A 20,670-nucleotide genomic window follows, 5' to 3' on the forward strand; every position below is an offset into this window, starting at 1 on the left:
CAGGAAAGGAGTCTCCTACAGAGACTGCCAGCACTGGAGCTCAAAGATGTCATAATACCTGATAGAAAATCACTAATGCCAATACCACAGGACTCTCCTCATGCCAGATGGACAACAAATAATTTTTTCTCCAAGGTGCAATTCCAGAAAATCCACAGTATCCAGAAATGTACAGCAGTTTTGGATCAACGTAAGGCCTGTCCTCGCATCATCAACAACAGTGCCATTCGTGGGCCCTCTCGGAATGTTATGCAGGTCACTGCTGGTCACAGGAGTCCCTCCATTCTATTGCCAACCTTAAGGTCACAAATTGAACAAAATCAGATAGTACTCAGGTCTAGACTGCCTTCTCAAAACAGAAAGACCAACGGACCAAGTGGATCTGTGAGGAGCAGTTACCCAATTCAGCAGTGTTCTGTCAGCATACAGCGTTTGGAGTCTAAAACTTTAAATCACAGATCCATCAGACAATGTGTGGATTCTCCAAGGAACATGGATGAGTGGGAGAAGAAAATCTCTGCTGGAAATCCAGATCCTTTAGGAACAATCATGAAAGAACTTCTTCCCAACAGACCAGGACAAATTCTGCCCCAAAACAGAAAGGAAGTACATAGCAGAGATGGTAGGATCTCTCCTGTTATTTTGTATTAGAGACAGACTTCCCTAGAATCTTTTCTGGTAGAGCTCAGTAACCACTGAGAGCTGATCTTTCATTTACCCCTGTGATACTCCAGAGTGTCTGCACTAGTGCAGCATGGTCAAAAGTTTCTGAAGGCCTCATTCACTCAGTTTTATCCCATAAACACAGAAATGAGAGAAAAAACTGTAGTAAATCAGACCCTGAATCTTAGTTATATGGTATACAGGAAAGATCAAAATGAGATTGTACGTTCACCTGAACTGTGAATTCTGAGCGTGATCAATATGTTTTGTATCTGCCTCTCCTTCAACTAATGATCCTCTTTTCAGCTTCAAATCTTAGCGTGCGTAAGTGTTGGTTTGCAGAGATTCCAAGGGTGGACCCTCCCAAAGAATATTTACCACACCAAGGAGTAAGATTGAAGGCCAAAGAGTGAGATTTTTCAGATGGTACATCCAGGGTGTAAATCTAGAATGATTTAAGTGTAGTATTGCTTTGCAAATGAATCAAGGCAGCATTAAATGATATGGGCTTTTTTTGTTTGTTTGTTTTTGAGACTCTGAAAGAATATAAACAAAGTGGGGAGCAATTTGGGTACATTTTTTGAGCTGAAAATTGTCTTCCATCTAGTAGTTAAAAGTATGTACATCGGTTTAAGCGCACATGTACTTGCAGTAAAGGGAAAAGGGACAGGGGCAAGGGGAAGCAGTAGGCAGGAAGGTGTGCTCAGATTTCTTCCTACTGGTTGGACCACTTGGTTTACTTCTCTAAGGCTTCCCTTTCATGAAAGCAGTGATCAAGATCAGTGCACTAGTACTGCAGCTCTGAGAAATAGGGCTGAAAGAATGTGAGAGTGAGAAAGCTTTCAAATAAGTGTAACACACTCCTAATGAGTGAGATTTGGTATCTGTGGGTTTGTACACAGAGTAACTACATCACACCTAAGACCACTCTAAAAGGTAAAAGTGGTTCCCTGTACACAAGTACCAAGTCACAACTTATGGGATGCCACCACTTGTGTGACAGTTTCTTGACAGACTTTCTTGAAGGCAGGATGCACATTGCCTTCCTCAGTCATCTATATCCCCACCCCAGCTAAAGTCAGGTACTCGTTTATTGATCATAAGTGGATGGATAGCTGAGTTGGCCAGAGACCATTCTCCTCCAGACTGAAAGTCACATGGCAATTTAAAGAAATATGTTTTTAATGGAACTTTAATTTTTTATTCATTTCAGCACAATTTGATTTAGGTAGATTATTCCATAATGATGGAGCCAGCCATGCAAAGTTTCAGATTTAAGTTTCAAGTTTATTGAGAGCTTACTACCCCCACCCATCAGAATGAACCAACTGGGCAGCTTTACAATCTAAAAAGAGGCAAAGGAGGGTTTATTTATTGCATTTGTATCCCACATTTTCCCACCTCTTTGCGGGCTCAGTGTGGCTTACAATAAGATATGAATAATGGAAATACATTTGTTACAATTTGGTTATGGGTTACATTGTACAAGTTATGCGAGATCATCGAAGTATCATTTGGAAAATAACAATGGGACATCAACATTGATACCTTGGAAGGAGACAATGGGAAGCATAAAGGGCAGTATTAAGACACAAAGACATATGGTGTATATATTTCTGTGAGTAAATGTATGAATGATGTGGAATTACGGGGGTTGAGAGATCAGAAGTGGATGTATGATGCATTGATGAACAGTGAGTGTGGACTCTATGTGTTTTGGCTCTTTCCGTAAATTGTTTCAAACAGATGGGTCTTCAATAACTTGCGGAAGGAAGCTTGTTCGTTAATCGTTCTTAAGTTGCGCGGCAGTGTATTCCAAAGCTGCATGCTCACGTGAGAAAAGGTTGACGCGTGCAGCGTCTTGTATTTCACGCCCTTGCAATTAGGGAAGTGGAGGTTGAGGTATGTTCGGGATGATCTTTTAGCATTTCTGGGTGGTAGGTCTATCAACTCGGACATGTAGGCTGGGGCTTCGCCATGAATTATCTTGTGGACTAATGTGCATACTTTAAAAGTGACGGGTTAGGGACACAGACGGACTAAACAATACACAAAAGGATAGGAGTGAACTTAAGTATGGATAGGAAAGTGGGAGGAGGGAGAAAAGATAAGTTACTTATCTGCATAATCGAGATCTGTGTACGCGTTTAGATTTCCACCGTGCACTGGCTACAGGGTGCAGGGCCATTCTGTAGTCTTGCAGGGGTTAAGGGATAGCAAGCTTCCTCGGGTATAAAGGGGTTCTATCATAGTATGCTCTGTGAGCAACTGTAAGAATTTTGAAATTGATTCTGTATTGAACCAATAACCAATGAAATTTAAAAAAAGAGGGTAGTGATATGATCATACTTCCACAAGTTACCCCAAAATCTCAAGGCTGCATTCTGAACTGTTTGCAATTGCTTGACATTATGATGAGATGTGCCTACGTAAACCAAATTGCCCTAATCAAGATGGGAAATCAAACGAACATGCAATAGGGTGTGTAATGCAGCTTGATTAAAAAAGTGTTTTATTGATCTGAGTGACACTGAAACAGCTTGGAGCCATGCTTGAGACGGGCTCTGCAGAGAACTGCTTTCAAGAGACCTGTTTATAGTGGTACTGTGGCTATGGTATCTGGGACCAGTTCTGGAGCCAAGATAGGGTATGAGTGTTGCTGGAATTTTTCACTGGTTCATCCCATCACTTGCTCTCCCTTCTCCTTTCATACAGTTCTTTCTCTTTTTCTTCCCAGATAGCTGCAGTCCGAACGGTGATTGTGAGTCTGGGATTTATATTTCTTCACCAGTCAAAATCTTCAGGTACCGTCTGTCTGCAGTGCAGAGTTCAGCAATAACCCAGAACTTTTTGCCCTGTTTCAAAATGAACTGTAGAGCATAGGACCCGACTTTTCAAAATGCATGGGAGTGCTAAACCCAATGGACATTACCCCTTCCTGGACACAGTCAAGGAGTTTGCTCAATTTTGTGGGTGCTCAAGCACCCACAGAGCTGGCAGAGACATGGGCAGCAGAAGGTAGTGGGAGAAGGTTAATGATTCAGACACTGTATGGGAGATTTCATTGTAATAATCATTAAAGTTAAAAAACTGAAAAAATACTGTATTTTAGTATAATTATTTTCTGCATCCTTTTACATCACAATTAGGGCCAAACCCTATTATTTATTTATTGGGGCTCATTAACAGCTTTTTTGAAGAAATTCACCCATGGTGTGGTGTACAGCAAGAATAAGCAGGACATAGGCAATAGACAAGTATAGCAGTAAACATATTTAAATAACAATACACACTGTGGCACAGCATGCTACTTACAATGTCAACACAATACACATTTAAAAAAAGTATAAGTGAAGGTGGAACATATAGACATATAGAAGAAAGTAACAGAAATAAGATAGCAATGATCTCTACTAGAGTAGGAGCAGATAAACAAGTCCAACTATGCTATGTGCAGCTGGTGTTAGTCCTTCTGTATGTGACTAGCTAGTTAATTGTTTCCTCAGAGTGTGGGGGCTTTGCTGGAGAAGGCTTGTTGGGCTACTTGGTGACCATCTGGGTAATTCTACAAAGTGGATGCCTCCTTTTTGGCACCCTGATGCACCATGGGGAGCGCCAATTCCATAACAGCATCAGGGCATCCTGATTCTGATATACAATACTTACACAAACCCCATTGGTGCACCAAAAAGAAGGCACACCCACTTACACCAATTAGTGGGCAATCAACACACACAACTTATAGTATTCTATAAGCTGCGTACATTGATGGTTGACACGCTCATGCCCTGCCATGCTCATCCCATCTGTACATCCCCTTCATTATTGCACTCTCTGACTCTTATGCACGAGCTTACAGAATAGCACTTTAGGCAGAAGCGTGCATAAGTGGCACTTATTCTACAGTTCATGTGCTTAAATAAGGGCCTTTAGTCAAATAATGAGAGGACATTTTCCAACATTTATAAAGAAACTTTAACTTAAATGTATTTATTTGTATGTCTCGGTGGTGTGTTCTTAGGGGATTATAACCTGCAGTTTAGCACAGAGAGGTTTAGAATTTTCTCAAGGTCACAAAGTGAGTGGTGGAGAAAGGGACTGAGCTGTTTGCTGCGCTGGACTGTAGTTATCAGCCCAGATCAGAAATCCGGGGAAGTACCACAGAAGAGAGGGTTATATGGAGGGGGGGAGGGGCAAACAGGATTATTACATCCAGTTGACAAACTCTCTTGGCTCTAACCCTCGACAACGCCTCTTCGCCACTCTCAACTCTCTCCTCAAAGTGCCTTCTCCTCCAACTCCCTTTCTCCCAAGACTCTAGCTGAGTACTTCCACGATAAGGTCCACAAGATTAAACTTGAATTCTCAACCAGTTCACCCCCACCTCTCCCTCCCTTAGTCCATTCTTTCAACCCCCCAACCCCCGCTTCCTTTTCTTCCTTTCCTGAAATCACTGAAGACGAAACTACACTCCTTCTCTCCTCCTCAAAACTAACCACCTGCTCCTCTGACCCTATTCCCACTCATCTACTCAACACTATCTCACCCACTGTCATCCCTTTCATCTGTCATATCCTCAATCTTTCACTTTTCACTGCGACTGTTCCTGATGCCTTCAAACATGCTGTAGTAACACCACTCCTAAAGAAACCCTCATTGGACCCTACCTGTCCCTCCAACTATCGCCCCATCTCCCTCCTCCCTTTCCTATCCAAGATGCTTGAACGTGCTGTTCATCATCGTTGCCTCGACTTCCTATCATCTAAAGCAATTCTTGATCCACTTCAATCTGGCTTTCGCCCCTGTCATTCAACCGAAACGGCGCTTACTAAAGTCTCCAATGACCTGCTCCAGGCCAGATCCAAAGGGCTTTATTCTATCCTCATCCTTCTTGATCTATCTGCTGCTTTTGACACAGTCAATCACAGCTAACTCCTCAATACGCTATCCTCACTTGGTTTTCAAGGCTCTGTTCTTTCTTGGTTTTCTTCTTATCTCTCCAAACGTACTTTTAGCGTATACTCTGGTGGATCCTCCTCCTCTTCTATCCCGCTGTCAGTTGGTGTACCTCAGGGATCTGTCCTGGGACCTCTACTCTTCTCCATCTATACTTCTTCACTTGGTACTCTGATCTCATTCCATGGTTTTCAGTATCATCTTTACGCCGACGACTCCCAGATCTACCTCTCTACACCAGAAATCTCAGCAGGCATCCAGGCCAAAGTTTCAGCATGCCTGTCTGACATTGCTGCCTGGATGTTTCACCGCCATCTGAAGCTAAATATGACCAAGACTGAGCTTCTTATCTTTCCACCTAAACCGACCTCTCCTCTCCCCCTTTCTCTATTTCTGTGGATAATACGCTCATCCTTCCTGTCTCATCAGCACATAACCTTGGGATCATCTTCGACTCCTCCCTCTCCTTCACTTCACATATTCAACAGACTGCTAAAACCTGTCGTTTCTTCCTCTATAACATCACCAAAATTCGCCCTTTCCTCTATGCAACCAGAACCCTCATCCACACTCTTATCATCTCCCGCTTAGACTACTGCAACTTGCTTCTCACAGGTCTCCCACTGAGCCATCTCTCTCCTCTTCAATCTGTTCAAAATTCTGCTGCACGACTAATATTCCGCCAGTGTCGTTATACTCATATTAGCCCTCTCCTCAAGTCACTTCATTGGCTCCCTATCCGTTTCCGCATCAGTTCAAACTCCTCTTACTGACTTACAAATGCATTCACTCTGCAGCTCCTCAGTACCTCTCCACTCTCATTTCTCCCTACACTCCTCCCCGGGAACTCCGCTCACTGGGCAAATCTCTCTTATCTGCACCCTTCTCCTCCTAACCCTTCAACTGTCCCCTATCCCTGATATGTCCTGTCTGTCCTAACCCTTATCCCTTGTCCTGTCTATCTGTCATAATTAGATTGTAAGCTCTATTGAGCAGGGACTGTCTCTCCATGTTCAAGTGTGAAGCGCTGCGTACGTCCAGTAGTGCTATAGAAATGATAAGTAGTAGTAGTAGTTGGGGCACATTTACATCTCTGATTTCACAGACCCATAGATACAGGATTTTCAGCACCTACATCCCCAGACCTGCTGATGGGAAGGAGGGGGGGAAATAGTCACCCTTGGAAGGGAAGGGGCAGCCCTGGACACATGTCTGCATTGTTTAATGGGAAGCCCAGCCATGCTATTGGCAGAGTCAGTCAGATATTCAGCTTCCATTGGGTAGAGCTTGAAGGATCAGATGTGTCTAGCTGAACAGAGAATGTGCAGCATGTTCCAGTTCTGCCCTTTTACTTTTCTCTCTTTTATCTTTAAGGCCTAAGCCAAAGAACCCTCAGAGATGTCCCATTCAGAGCGAAATCATCAAGAAGTTCTCAGCTAAACCCAAAAGTGCTTCTGGGCCCCTAAGAGCAGACCACACTATAGGAAAAGGCACATTGTAAGTTGCCAGTGTCTGAGTAAAAAGAATTGAGTTGGCCCAGTCTTTTGCTATCTCAAGCATTATTTCATGTTTCTTGCCACATAGGCAAATGAAAGCCAGTCATTTTAGAGACATGATGTGCCCGAGCTCTGGAAATGATGTCACCTGAGAGTAATGTATTCAGGACTAGCATTAATGACACCCTGTCTCTTTTGACCTTTCTTATTATGTTGGATATGCTATATGTCAGAGAAGTTCTCTAAAAGATAGCAGCTTTCTTTTTTGGGGGGGGAGGGGGGCAAGGATTACATTAACCCAACAAGTGTTTCTCAGAAGACAGTGAAGAGATGCGCTCACCTTAGAGCTCAGGCAGGATATTTAATTACAAACTGCTAAATTCTTCCAAAACCAACTAAAAGAGAAATGGTAGCTTTGCTCATGTGTTTCTGCCTTTTTAAAATTCTCTTTTATGCAGTTTTCTTGGTCACCCTCAATGAGGACACACACTACAATTTCAAAAGAATATAAACAAGACAGCCACTAAAATTGTCAACAATCTTTGTCATAAAGCACATAAAGACAGACTTAAAGATCTCAGTATACTTTGGAAGAAAGGCAGGCGAGAGATGATAGAAACATTTTTTATACCTCCATGTAAAAATGCACAGGAGATGAACTTCTTTAAATTGAAAGGAAGCTCTGGAACGAGGGGTCATATGATGTTCAAATAAATTAAAGAAAGTATGGAACAAAGAGAGAGCATCTCTGAGGGAGAGGGTTTGTAGAACTTAGTAGTTAGTGAGGATGGGCAGATTGGATAGGAGGTATGGTCATTAGCTGCTGTCATTTTCTATGGGGGGTTTCTGTTTATGTAATCCTCTTTTTTTTTTAAATCTTTCTATCTCTTCTCACAGAATACAGACTGTTGAGGTGACAGAGAGTGTGACGATCCATTCTGATTCAACCACCTCCACAACCACCTCAAAGGATGGCATCAAGCCAGGGAGACGAGTCCCGACACCTCGTGTACGCTTTGAAGATGAATCTTTGAAAGATGCAGAGTGTCGCTATCAGGAAAGGGTCTTTTTAGGAAAGAGGGAAGAGAGTGTGGAGGAATACTCAGTGTCCAAAGATCATTCACAACCAGAGGAAATGAATATCAATGAGGTTTCTGGTCAAAGGTCTCTATCATGCTCACAGGGAATGGCCAGACAGCTGACTGATGAATCTTCCAAGCTCCAAGAGTTACCTTCCACTGTGGCTAAGCAGGGCTGGATGGGTACAGATGGTGTAAATATTGCGCAGCCCAATGAAACAGAGCTAGTGACTCCGGATGAAATTAGTCTTAACTTTCCCAGCCATTCTCCCATTTCTTCTAGTTTAATGTCTACAGAATGGCAGAACCATGGAGAGCAAAGAGCCCTGAAGAATGCAAACAAGCCCAGTGATGGCAACCTTAGCTGCTTGGAGGTATTCCACAGCAGTGAGAGAGATAAGGGAAGATATTCACCAAGATTGCAGGTCCCACCATCCAAAAGACAAAAGGAAAAACTTCAGATTTCACTAGAAACTGGCTCAACAGACCAGACTGGGTCAGGAGCTGCTTTAAAGCAGACCCAGCGCCTGAGGCTGAAAGTGAGCTCTTCTGCCCACAGCTCAGCCTCCACTCCAGCTGTGGATTGCAATCGTCACTGGCCCTTGATGGGAAGCCCTGAAGTCAGGAAACAGCATTCAGGTACAGAAGAGCTTGTGTTCCTATACTTCCGTAATGCAGTAATATCTAGGGGTCCTTTTACCAAGCTGCGGGAAAATGGACCATTGGTGGGGGCTGTTTTTCCTGCGCGCCAGGGCCCTTTTTACTGCAGCGGGTAAAAAGTCCCACAAACAAAGTGGCTGTGCCATTACTGCATGGCCATGTGGCGGTGAGCCCTTACCGCCACCCATTCAGGTGGCAGTAAGGGCTCCCGTGGTAACCTGTCGGTAACCGGGCAATTACCGCTGGGTTACCGACACACTAACCATTTCCAGAGTTTTTTTTACCCCAGAAATGGCATGTGCCCAACCTGGAACTACTGCCAGTGGCTGCACTGGTCCGGCAGTAGTCCTGGAATAGCGAGCGGTAAGACCACATTGGGTTTACTGCCGCTCTATGTAAGGGCCCCCTAGTGAGCTGGTGCTATAGAGCAGAAAAGTCATATTAATTGGTTCTAATAAATACCGACAGGTAATGCGTAACCTGAAAGAGGAAAGGAGACACCACATAAGGGGAAGACAGAATTTTAAAACTGGATTGTGACCTCTAGTGAGACAAAGCAGAAGACCAGCTGTCAAAAATGAAATTAGTTATATTGTATTCTCTTTATTGAAATTAGCATAAAAATGAAAATATTTTTTAATGTTTTTTATTGAACCACTTAAGACAACCAAACAGTATATAGGTACAACACTAGAAAGTAATAAGAACACTCACCACCAATTACACCCAATTATGTGTAAAAAAAACATACAAATTTGGTACTTGTAAGTTTGAACTTCTATCTCCCCTCCCCCCCCCCAACCACCCAAAGTTTTTAAAGTCTGCGATCACACAAATTGTTCCTTCACAGTGATGTTATGCTGCTTACACTGGTGTCAACTCAGGATAGAATACCTCCCGGTGGGGTGGGGGGGGGGGTGGAGGACAGAAATGTTAGACACCACAGGGGAGGGGATGGAAGTGCTGGAGATGGGGGACTCAAGTATAAACCAACGTAACTTTTTAGGTAATTTTTGTGGAAAAAATTCTCAGTTTATATTTATGAATATATGGTAATTAAAAAACAAAAACAATAGACTCATTACAAATACATGGTACACAAAACACTGCTACTGTGATCTTTTATTATATATATGTATATATACTTTACAGCAAATACACACTCTTTCAGAAGATGTATCCTGGCCGAGTGTTTGCACAAATAGGGTCAGATCAATAGTGACACAAGGAAAAATTGTCTAATCAACACAAAGAAAGTTTTTCTTTTACAGGAAACTGTTTTGAAGTAATAGTTTTACTACTGTTCTTAACATTTAAATGCAATTTTAGATTAAAAAGTGTTCTTGTATCTCCTTTAAACCCTGGCAGGAACTTGCTGCTGATTGTTGTCTGCTTTCTTCTTTATAGTGAAGGACATTTCATATTTATACAGTAAAGTGAAAAAGACATTGCACAGCTATGTGAGGAGAAGCCCAGCCCAGGGTTCAGACAGCAATATAAGGCAGACAGGTTTCACCTCTGAGCTGCCAAACTATACACAGCTCATGGATCCACCAAGATTAGCCAAAGGCATAAGGTGAGAATTTCCAGGCAAACGTAATAGGTCTACTGTATTTAATAGAAATGGGGAATATGAGATTGTAGATGCCACTTACTTACAAAGAGTAAGAAGCCATGAAAACAACAAAACGGAAAGTCCTGTGTGAGTACTTAAACTGGTCTTTATAGTACATAAATCTCAGTAGCGTTTTGGATAAGACCTGCAACTCATTCCACTTCCTTATATCCTAGTTCAGAGATGCATGCACCTAGCACACACCATCCTGTCATCACTTCTGCATGTAATAAGAGAGCCCTTTTCTCAGAATCCTCATCACTCCATGGAAGCAGGGACTTCTCTGAAGAGAAGGATGGGAAGGAACGGAGGAGAATGCCCTGCCCAGTGAGCACAGGACCGGTAGGTAAAAGTAACAGTGCTCTGACCCGAGATACCAAAGCAGCCAGTTCAGGTTCTTAAGTTATATCTTTTGGAAACAATTCTTAGCAGTGAGTTGTCTTTGTTCTTGGGTGTCCCATGCTTCCTTTTTCTCATCTCAGTTTTACAGTTGCAAAACAGCACCATGATGGAGCACGTGCCTGCCTGAGTTACACAGGTTATGAAGACAAGAAACCTAAATGTACTCATTTACTTTAATGTAATTTTACTTAAAACATTTATACAACGTTCCATCCATAGTACTAAGTGGTTTAAAACACTCATAACTCTTATCATCATATTCAGATATCAGACATTGTGGTAAAAAGGCTTGACAAGGGCTTGACTAGCATCAGATAAGTTTACCTGGAAGAGTTTTCCTCCCATAGGGGGTAAATTTGATGAACAGTTTGGAAATATGCATGTAGCTTGGATGTTGTGTAGGACGGTGTCCTGAAAGTCACTTATTGATGTTTGCAGGCACGTTTTCCTCGAATGCTTATAAAACGGGCATTTGTAAAGAGAGGACCAGCTCGGAATTACCTGGTGCACTCGACAACATCTCCTCTTTAACACCACAGGTACAGCTGCAGATATTCTGATGGTGCCTCAGTGGGCACATCTCTGAATGCAGGGTGAAGAGAAACATCACTGTTTCATCTCTGACAGATAAGTCAGGTCTGTTTCTTCCTCTCACATAGGGCCACTAATTCTTCTACTTCTTTCTCCTGTATCATCTCCCCAGTAGACCTAGTGCATGGTGAGTAAATCTGAGATCAAACTTCTTTTGGAAGTGTAACATAATTTCAGAAGTTAGACCTTTGTGTCTGCCAATCTGCCATCCGTTTTAACTACTTGAATATAGATACATTTGGGGTTAATTTTATAAGCAACTCGAGTGTATAGATCAGTGTTTTCCATGTTCAAGTTGCTATAAAATTGTGCTGGTCAGTGCCAAACTCACATCTTGGTCAGCTGGCGGCAGTGTTCTTGAGCCACCGCAGCCGCGGGCCTTCAGGCATGTATGTTTACTGAGCATGCACAGGGGGGGCCAGCAATCATGTGTGCATACTGAGCATGTGCAGGGAGTGGCAGCTGCTCAGGCACACTGCCACTGGCCACCCAAGATGTAAGTTCATTTGGTGAGGAGGAAGTCTTCAGTTGACGGAGTTTGGAGACCCCCACCAGCCACACTAAAGGAGTACAAATTTTGGGTGGGCCTGAGCCCAAAGTGAGTAGTTAGCCACAGGTTCCAGCATCAACATGCACAAAAGTAGGCACTAGGAGAACATAGTGCCTGTTTTTATGAGGTACGTGTGAAGGCATGAACAGACACATTCTGGTGGAATCAACATACGTGTGTGTATATGTGTATGTGTATATTAGGGCTGTTGATTAATTGTGTAAATTTTCAGCATGATTAAACATTTTAATCATACCAGCACCGGCACTGTACATCAGAATCCACCCCCCACCCGGCAGTCCAGTGGTTCTTTCTCTCCCTTCCTTCCTCCCCCTCTGGCCTGCTTACATTGCAGACGCTGCCTGCGACACAGGCAAGTTTAGAAAATGGCAGGAAGGGAGAGAGAAAGAGATGCCAAACTTCTGGGGTGAGGGGGTGGAGCAAGCTTGTTGCCCGATATGCAGAGATGCACAAAAGGAATGAAGAAAGAGAGAACATAGGTATCCAGATCAATCCTTCAGAAACACCACAAGGCTCTCAGTGAATATTCTACTTCCTCTCACTCAATATTACTGCCAAGTTCTTGTTCTGTGGGAAATTAGTTAGTGGTCTCAGTCCTGTTCTAGGGGTCATAGCACAAGTGTCCATATCACAGCCCCTGTCAGATTCCTACAGACATACATTTTGCTGCACATCTCATGCATGGTTGGCATTAGGGGCTAGCAAACAGGGCAATTGCCCTGGGCCCTCATGTCACAGAGGTTCCTCAAGCCTGCCTCAAGCTGAAGGAGGTATAACCTACACTGGTCTTTGGGGGTCCCTGAATGTTTAACACTAGCCTTGCACAGCAACAGCAGCTAAGTTCTGATCATGCAAGAACAGTTAATTGCAATACCTGAGCAGTACCATTTGGGGGCACTGCTGGATTTCTTATGATTGTGTCCTCGTTCAGTAGAATTTATCTTCACTCTGCTGATGATATGGAAAGTTCTGATTTGCCCCTAGCACTACTGCCCATAGGCAGTAGCTGACTCACTTATAACCTGGGCAGTCACTGGAGCTTTAGTGCAGGATGTGGCTGCTACATCTTTACCCCCCCCCCCCCCCCCAGCTTTCTATCTGTGCTAAGGCTGGATGTTTTTCATTCTCTTAACAAAACTGCCAAGCTAGCAACATTTCTGGCAGCACAGCCTGCTGAAAGCAGAGCCAGAACTGAACAGTGGGTGGGGAGGAAAGGACGGGCTCAGGCTGAGGCTTGAGCTTGTTTGAACTCGGGTCGGGTGGAAGATGATTGTGCCGACTGCTTGTATTCCATCTAGGTCTCAGATAAACTCCGGGTACTGGTAAAGACCTAACTGGTGATCTCACGCAAATAAGGGTTGATAAACAGAAAAATTACCTAAAGTGAAATGAATGGACTAACTTAATACATTTCTTGACAAAGTCTCAAAGCTAACACCCTCTTCCTTGGTTCCATAGGTGCCAACATTTCAACATGAGTGGTTGTGCCAAACATAATACAAATTTCCCCTCCATGGACATAATAAAAGAGATTGCTTCATTTTGGAGGGGTGGGGGAGGGGGTCAGCACCCACTGGCAGCCACAGACCTGGTGCCTATCTTGGGTCCAGACAAAATGAACAGTCAGAGCCCCTGCTTCCTCTTGTACATTCTGGTTATAGTATCTCTAAGACTGGATCTGACCTTGCTCATTCTATTCTGACCTGGGGAAGGGGGTGTTAACTCCCCAAAGCTAGTCAAGAGTTGTATTAAGTTAATAAATTAGGGCTTGGATAATCTTCAATAATTATCAACGATAAAGTATATATCTGACATCCAAATGATAATAATAGTTGTGAGTGATGCGCAGTTTTAAATGAGGAAAAAGCATCAATTACCAAGGAGAACTCCTATGTTGGACAGCCAACTCGGAATCATCACGGGCTAAAAAACCTCTTAAATTATCATTTCACACTTGACCCTGATGATTAAATAGAGGTCGCCGCGAGAGAAATGAGTGGTATGATTACCATTTTACTATGTTTTTAGGAATACAGCTAGTCGGTTGACCATGGACCCTGAGGCAGTCACCGAAACTCGGGCCGAAGTCGGGCCATGGACGGTGGATACGACTTGACAGCTGTCCTAAGATAAGTGCAAGATTAATGCAACTTAGTGCCTCTAAGATTTAATCACAATTACAATTATTATCATTTGGATGTCAGATATATACTTTATCGTTGTATTAAGTTAACCCAATAAAAAAAACCATTTCACCCTATGTTATTTTTTGTTTTGATAACCTTTATTTCTGCGCTTCAAATGGACTAACAGGGCTACCACACTGTTGTATCTTTCTGGCTGGAGTAAGGCAGTCTCAGGATTTACCATTCCCAACCCATCAGAACCAATCTGACTAGCCACACCAGCATCTGCAAAGAAAATCAACACATATCTAGAAGTGCAGCAGGACAGTCCAGCCTGTGGATTGGGCTAGGCAAGCAAGCCAATGCAAATGATAAAGATAATATTGTCTGAATCCTGGAAAAGAAGCTTTAAAGAGTTCCATTTGCTTAAAGCTCAGCAGACATTTGATCTTTCTCGGCATGTGCTGTTCTAACATTTTTTTCCTTGCCTTCTGTTATTTAGACAGCTGCATTGTCCTGGCTAATCTGCACCTGGAATCACACCCTGTTGGCATCTCCAGATCGCCCACACCTTCCTCACCCGTACTCAGCACCAGCACATCTGCCCTCCACATTCACATTCTAGCAAGAAGAAAGAAATCCTGGGACAGGCGTTCCCTTCCACCTCAGAGGATGTCACTTGTCACAGGAACAGGCACCTATAACTGAGGAATCAGGATCCCTGGGCAGGGCTTCCCATTAAACACTGCAGACATATGTCCACATAATTAAGGGCTCCTCATCTATGCAGCAGAAGCACCAAGAGTGTCCCACCAGACAGTCAAGATTCCTCAGCCCTTGTATGAAACATGTTAATAAATAGAAATAAAACAAAATATAGAAAAGAAAATATGATACCCTTTTTATTGGACTAACAATACATTTGTTTTTTTTATTAGCTTTCGAAGGTAACCCCTCTTCTTTTTGAAATCTCATGTTCACAAACAGCAAGATATAAACCACTCTTATTATTCTGGGGGCTATTCTCAGAAAGGTACAGTGACAGCAACATTGTTTAGTGCCCCTCAGATTTTCTCTACATTCTTCTTTGTATTTAGCATGAAGGTGTCGTTATTAAGGCAACATAACTGCTTTGGTAGTCCCATGGGTGAGCTACCACTTAGAACATTTGGCTCTCCTCCCTCAGAACTTCTCAATGAACTCCGTTGCCAGGATGGTGCTCATCAGAAGAGTGTCCTGTCCAGCAGAAGTTGTCTGTGAACTTAGTGGCCAAGCTGGTACTCAAAAGGGGGTCATGTCAAGCTCTTGATTGAAGGGTCAGTGGTCAGCAGAGCTGTCTTTGAGCTCCCTGGCAGAATATGCACTTGAAAGATCCACTTCATGTCCAGCAGAATTACTTTATTAACTTCCTTGCACAGAGGACCATGGGAGAACCTCTTTTAATAACCCAGAATTCAGTATGGAACACCAAAGCAACATATGTGCATAAAATCCCACAGAAGTGTTTGAATTAATATTGATATAACTGTTTTACAAGATGCCTTGGGCAGAGAACCATGCAAAAATTAGAAATAAACTGCTACAGTTACTATATACAGCAGAACACATTCCCCTGAGCATTGACTCAAGTCACCACTGGAGTTTGAGGTTCCAGAGGTGATTTGGCAAATTATAGACTGGTGAGCCTGATGTCGGTGCCGGGCAAAATGGTAGAGACTATTATAAAGAACAAAATTACAGAGCATATTTATTTATTTATTATTTTATTTTATTGCATTTGTATCCCACCTATTTGCAGGCTCAAAGTGGCTTACATAGTTAATCCAATCAATAGAACAGCTTAATGAGACAACGCCAACATGGATTTAGTGAAGTGAAATCTTGCCTCACCAATCTACTACATTTCGTTGAAGGGGTGAACAAACGTGGATAAAGGTGAGCTCGTCGATATTGTGTATCTGGATTTTGAAAAGGCATTTGACAAAGTACCTCATGAAAGACTCCAGAGGAAATTGGAAAGTCATGGGATAGGAGGTGGTGTTCTATTGTGGATTAAAAACCGGTTAAAAGATAGAAAATAGAGAGTAGGATAAAATGGTCAGTATTCTCAATGAAGAAGGGTAGATAGTGGGGTTCCCCAGGGGTCTGTGCTGGGACCGCTGCTTTTTAACATATTTATAAATGACCTAGAGATGGGAGTACATAGTGAGGTAATTAAATTTGTTGACACAACGTTATTCAAAGTTGTTAAATCAATTACAAGAGGATCTTACGAGACAGGGAGACTGGACATCCAAATGGCAGATGACATTTAATGTGAGCAAGTGCAAACTGATGCATTTGGAAAGAGGAACCCGAACTATAGTTACCTGATGCAAGGTTCCACATTATTATTATTATTATTTATTGCTTTTGTATCCCACATTTTCCCACCTATTTGCAGGCTCAATGTGGCTTACATTGTTCTGTCATGGCGATCACCATTCCGGAGTGAGAGATACAAGTGGTATTACATTAAAGATAATGATTGACATGGTAGATTAAGCAGTCAAGTATAAAGAGTTAATGTTAGGAATAAGAGATAGTGTGGTATTTCGTTGAAAGTTGGTTCATGGTAGAGTAGGCTTTGGTGGTCGAGTATAGAGATTTAGGTCTTATTCAGTTCAGGCTTGAGTTTCGTTGTCCGGAATTAGGATGGATCTTTGTGGTATGCCTTGTTGAACAGGTAGGAGTCATCAACCAGGAAAGAGATCTAGATATCATCTGCTCAGTGTGCGGCTGCAGCTAAGAAAGTAAATAGAATGTTAGCTATTATTAGGAAAGGAATGGAAAACAAAAATGAGAACATTATAATGCTTTTGTATCTCTCCATGGTGCGACTGCACCTTGAATACTGTCTGTGTACAATTCTGGTCACCGCATCTCAAAAAAGATGTAGTGGAATTAGAAAAGGTACAGAGAAGGGCGACAAAAATGATAAAGGGGATGGGACAACTTCCCTAGGAGGAAAGGCTGAAGCCTTTATCCACATGTATTGAATGTAACTCACCTTGAGCTACTACTGAAAAAGGTGTGAGAAAAGAAGGCTGGGGGGAGATATGATAGAGGTCTATAAAATAATGAGTGGAGTGGAACGGGTAGACGTGAATCGCTTGTTTACCCTTTCCAAAAAATACTAGGACTAGGAGGCATGCAATGAAGCTACAAAGTAGTAAATTGAAAAATTGGAGAAAATGTTTCTTCCTGCAAAGTGTAATTAAACTCTGAAATTCATTGTCAAAGAATGTAGTAAAAGCTGTTAGCTTAGTGGGGTTTTAAAAAGGTTTGGATAGCTTCCTAAGAAATGTCCATAATCCACAGCTTATTTCTAGGATAAGCAGTATAAAATGTATTGTACTGTTTTGGGATCTTGCCATGTTCTTGTAACCTGGATTGGCCACTGTTGGAACCAGGATGCTGGGCTTGATGGACCTTTGGTCTGTCCCAGTATGATAATACTTATGTTCTTATTTAAAGTTAGATTGAAGTTTGTCCTGTTCAGGATATAGAGGTTGGTTATCTATATTCTTATGTTAAGCTTTCTTATGAACCCTCTGGATGTCTCTGCAGAGAGTGCACTGGACAGATCTGTGAAGGCAGCAGAAATTTCTAAGCCACTGTACAGGTCTATCATTTGCTTCTACTGTCAAGGTTAGAGTGGGCGGATCCCTCTTCAAACACCTTTTTAGCAGATACCTTCTGTCCCTGTCTTTGAAATTCACAGTTCTCTCTTAACTTTAGCCAGGCTTCATGATCATCTTCCTCTCGAGGCAATCAAAGAATTTGGGCTTATAGGTTTATAAACATCCATGCAGTCAGAATATTATTCTTATCAGAGTCCCAATGTCTCTCATCATATAAGAGTGATCTCAGTTCATATTTTGGAACAATTGGATAGTTGTGACTTCTCTTTTACAGTATCAGCCTAAGAATTATCCGAAGATGTTAATGTGTCTGAGCCTTTGATACCAGGTAGGACTCATTCAAGGATGTTCCAAAGATATTTTTCTAAGAAAAGTCCACTGTGTAGCACAGGCCCCCAAACATTTGTGTATTCCTATGGTTTCCTAAGGAAGGAATCTTTGTACTTCTGGAAGCTAATGAGATGCTCATAATTCTGGATACTGATGGGAAATCATAGTAATTCTGGATGCTGACAGGATCTTTCATAGTACTGGAAGCTTACATATGTAAAAATTATGGTTGCATTTTGATTAAAATGTTTAATCATGATTAATCACACAATTAAAGGTGGGGCATAGCCAGCAGTTCATGGGTGGGGGCACAGGGATGGGGTGGGTGCATGCATTTCCTTTCCCTCCCCACCCCCACACATTAGATATCATACCTTTGCTGGTGGGGCTGCTGAAGTCCTGACAGTCAGAAATCCACTGCCAAAGTGGCCCCCTTCCTCCTTATACTGCCTCAGGAGCGAGGAAGTCAGTGGGTGTCTCCAGCCACCGGTGCTGGCACTCCCTGAGCATGCTCAATTCATGCACAAACCAAGTATGCTTGGGGAGTGCAAGCATTGGTGGCTGGAGGCACCCCGCTGACTTTCTCGCTTCTGAGGCAGTACAAGGATAAAGGGGGTGATTCAGACAGCGGATTTCTTCAGCTACACTACCAGCCATTGAACAAGTTCTGCAGCTTTGGAGGGGGCCTGATCCCATTCTCTCTCTCATATGTGTCCCCCTGTGCGTCCCCGACCGTATTATCAAAACGAAAGATGGATGTCCATCTTCTTTTGATAATATGGGATTCCCCGCCCCTTCATGGGGACGTCCTGCAAGGACATCCTCAGAAAAACTTGGGCGTCCCTTGCGATTACAGTATGCCCCTCTTGGTGTGGTAGTAACATATGCAGATGTCCCATGGAGGGTTTGCTGTGGTAGTCATATATACAGACGTCCTATGGAGGACTTGCTGTGGTAGTCACATACAAACAGAGAAAAATGAAGGCAGATAAACACCATAAGGCCTATCCGGTCTGCCCATCCATGTTATCTCCTTTAGAGATCATATGTACTTGTCTCTAGCTTTCTTGAAATCAGATACAGTTTTCTTCTCCACTACCTCCACCGGAGGCTGTTCCACTAATTCACCACCATTTCCATAAAGAAGTATTCTGAGTCTATCCCCTTTCACCTTTATCCTATGCTCTCTTATTCGAATTGAAAGAGACTCGCCTCCTGTGCAATAATGCCATGTAGGTATTTAAACATGTTATCTCCCCTCTCCCACATATACATATTGAGATCTTTAAGTCTGTCCCCATATGCTTTATGACAAAGACCACTCACCATTTTAGTAGCTGCCCTCTGGACCAACTCCATCCTGGTCTTTTTGAAGGGGTGGTCTCCAGAATTGTACAAAATATTCTAAATAAGGTCTCGCTAGAGTCTTATACAGGGGCATCATCACCTATTTGTTCCTACTGGTCATTCCTCTTCCCTATACACCCAGGTATCCTTCTAGCTTTCGCCATCAACTTTTCTACTTGTTTGGCCACCTTAAGATTATCACATATGATTACACCTGAGGCCTGTTCCTCTTTCGTGCACAAAAGTTCTTCGTCCCCTAAACTGTACTCTTCCCTCAGGTTTTTGCAGCCCAAATGCATGACCCTGTATTTTTTAGCATTAAATATTAGCTGCCAACTTCTGGAGCATTCTTCAAGCTTCGCTAGGTCCTTCCTCATGTTATCCATATCATCAGGAGTATGTTCTGTGGATGGCTTGGTATGGTAGTCATTTAGGTAGATTTCACATGGAGGGCTTGCTGTGGTAGTCACATATGCAGATGTTCCATTAAGGGCTTGATATGGTAGTCAGGTTTGCAGATGTTCCATGGAGGGCTTAGGCACTAGTTATGCTTTATTTAATTGAAACCTCCCTCACCCCCATGGTTTTGGACTTTTGCTAGTGAATGTATTTTGTGTTTTCCTAAATAGCAAGTATCCTAAAAGAATTTATTTGGGCATATTCAGTCTAGAGGTATATCTGTTCTGCATAGCATGGAAACATTTTGCAAGGTATACAGGAAGCAAAGTCACTACAGACACTTCCCTAGCAGCCTCTGCTCCACCCAAGATTAGTCATCCTCATACTTCACCACATTGATTTCACTTCCTGAAACTGCTGTCTCAGGGCAGGAGCAACTCTTTGTGTCCTCAGGGTTTACTGTGTAGCTTTTATAGGAGGAAAAATATTAAAAATCTATTCTGCCCACCATGGTAAATGCTGGAAGCCAGACAAACTCTCTAATTCCTTTTAGTCTTTTATATTTTGCTGGAATAAATAGAATAAATGGGCCAAGAATCAGATTTTATAAGGTCTTGTTTTTTTGTCAGTATTATTCTGGAGGACGAGTGGAAACATAAGAACTGCCATATTGGGTTAGTTCAAAGGTCAGTCTAGCCTATTATCCTGCTCTTACACTGGCCAATTCAGATTAGAGGCCGACTTGAAACCAG

General features: G+C 42.6%; 1 protein-coding gene across 2 annotated transcripts; it reads left to right on the top strand.

The window, feature by feature from the left end:
* Positions 1-461: 461 nt before the first annotated feature.
* Positions 462-14,985, top strand: LOC115472307. 2 transcript variants are annotated; one of them, XM_030206537.1, is made up of 8 exons: positions 462-622; positions 3,401-3,467; positions 6,994-7,116; positions 8,013-8,833; positions 10,262-10,430; positions 10,646-10,811; positions 11,310-11,410; positions 14,062-14,985. In XM_030206537.1, exons 1-7 carry the CDS (start codon positions 493-495, stop codon positions 11,400-11,402), a joined length of 1,569 nt encoding a protein of 522 aa, XP_030062397.1. In that variant the 5' UTR covers positions 462-492; the 3' UTR covers positions 11,403-11,410; positions 14,062-14,985. The 2 variants fall into 2 exon arrangements, with proteins under 2 accessions (XP_030062397.1, XP_030062398.1); XM_030206538.1 differs by having other exon boundaries at positions 14,662-14,985.
* Positions 14,986-20,670: the final 5,685 nt, after the last annotated feature.

This window comes from Microcaecilia unicolor, chromosome 6 (assembly GCF_901765095.1).
Source record: "Microcaecilia unicolor chromosome 6, aMicUni1.1, whole genome shotgun sequence".
Taxonomy (NCBI): Eukaryota; Metazoa; Chordata; class Amphibia; order Gymnophiona; family Siphonopidae; genus Microcaecilia; species Microcaecilia unicolor.

Coding starts and splice junctions, on each gene's coding strand:
- LOC115472307 (XM_030206537.1), top strand. CDS start 493: ATGGATGAGTGGGAGAAGAAAATCTCTGCTGGAAATCCAGATCCTTTA. Junction 3,468..6,993: donor TCACCAGTCAAAATCTTCAG/GTACCGTCTGTC, acceptor TTTATCTTTAAG/GCCTAAGCCAAAGAACCCTC. Junction 10,812..11,309: donor GCCCAGTGAGCACAGGACCG/GTAGGTAAAAGT, acceptor TGATGTTTGCAG/GCACGTTTTCCTCGAATGCT.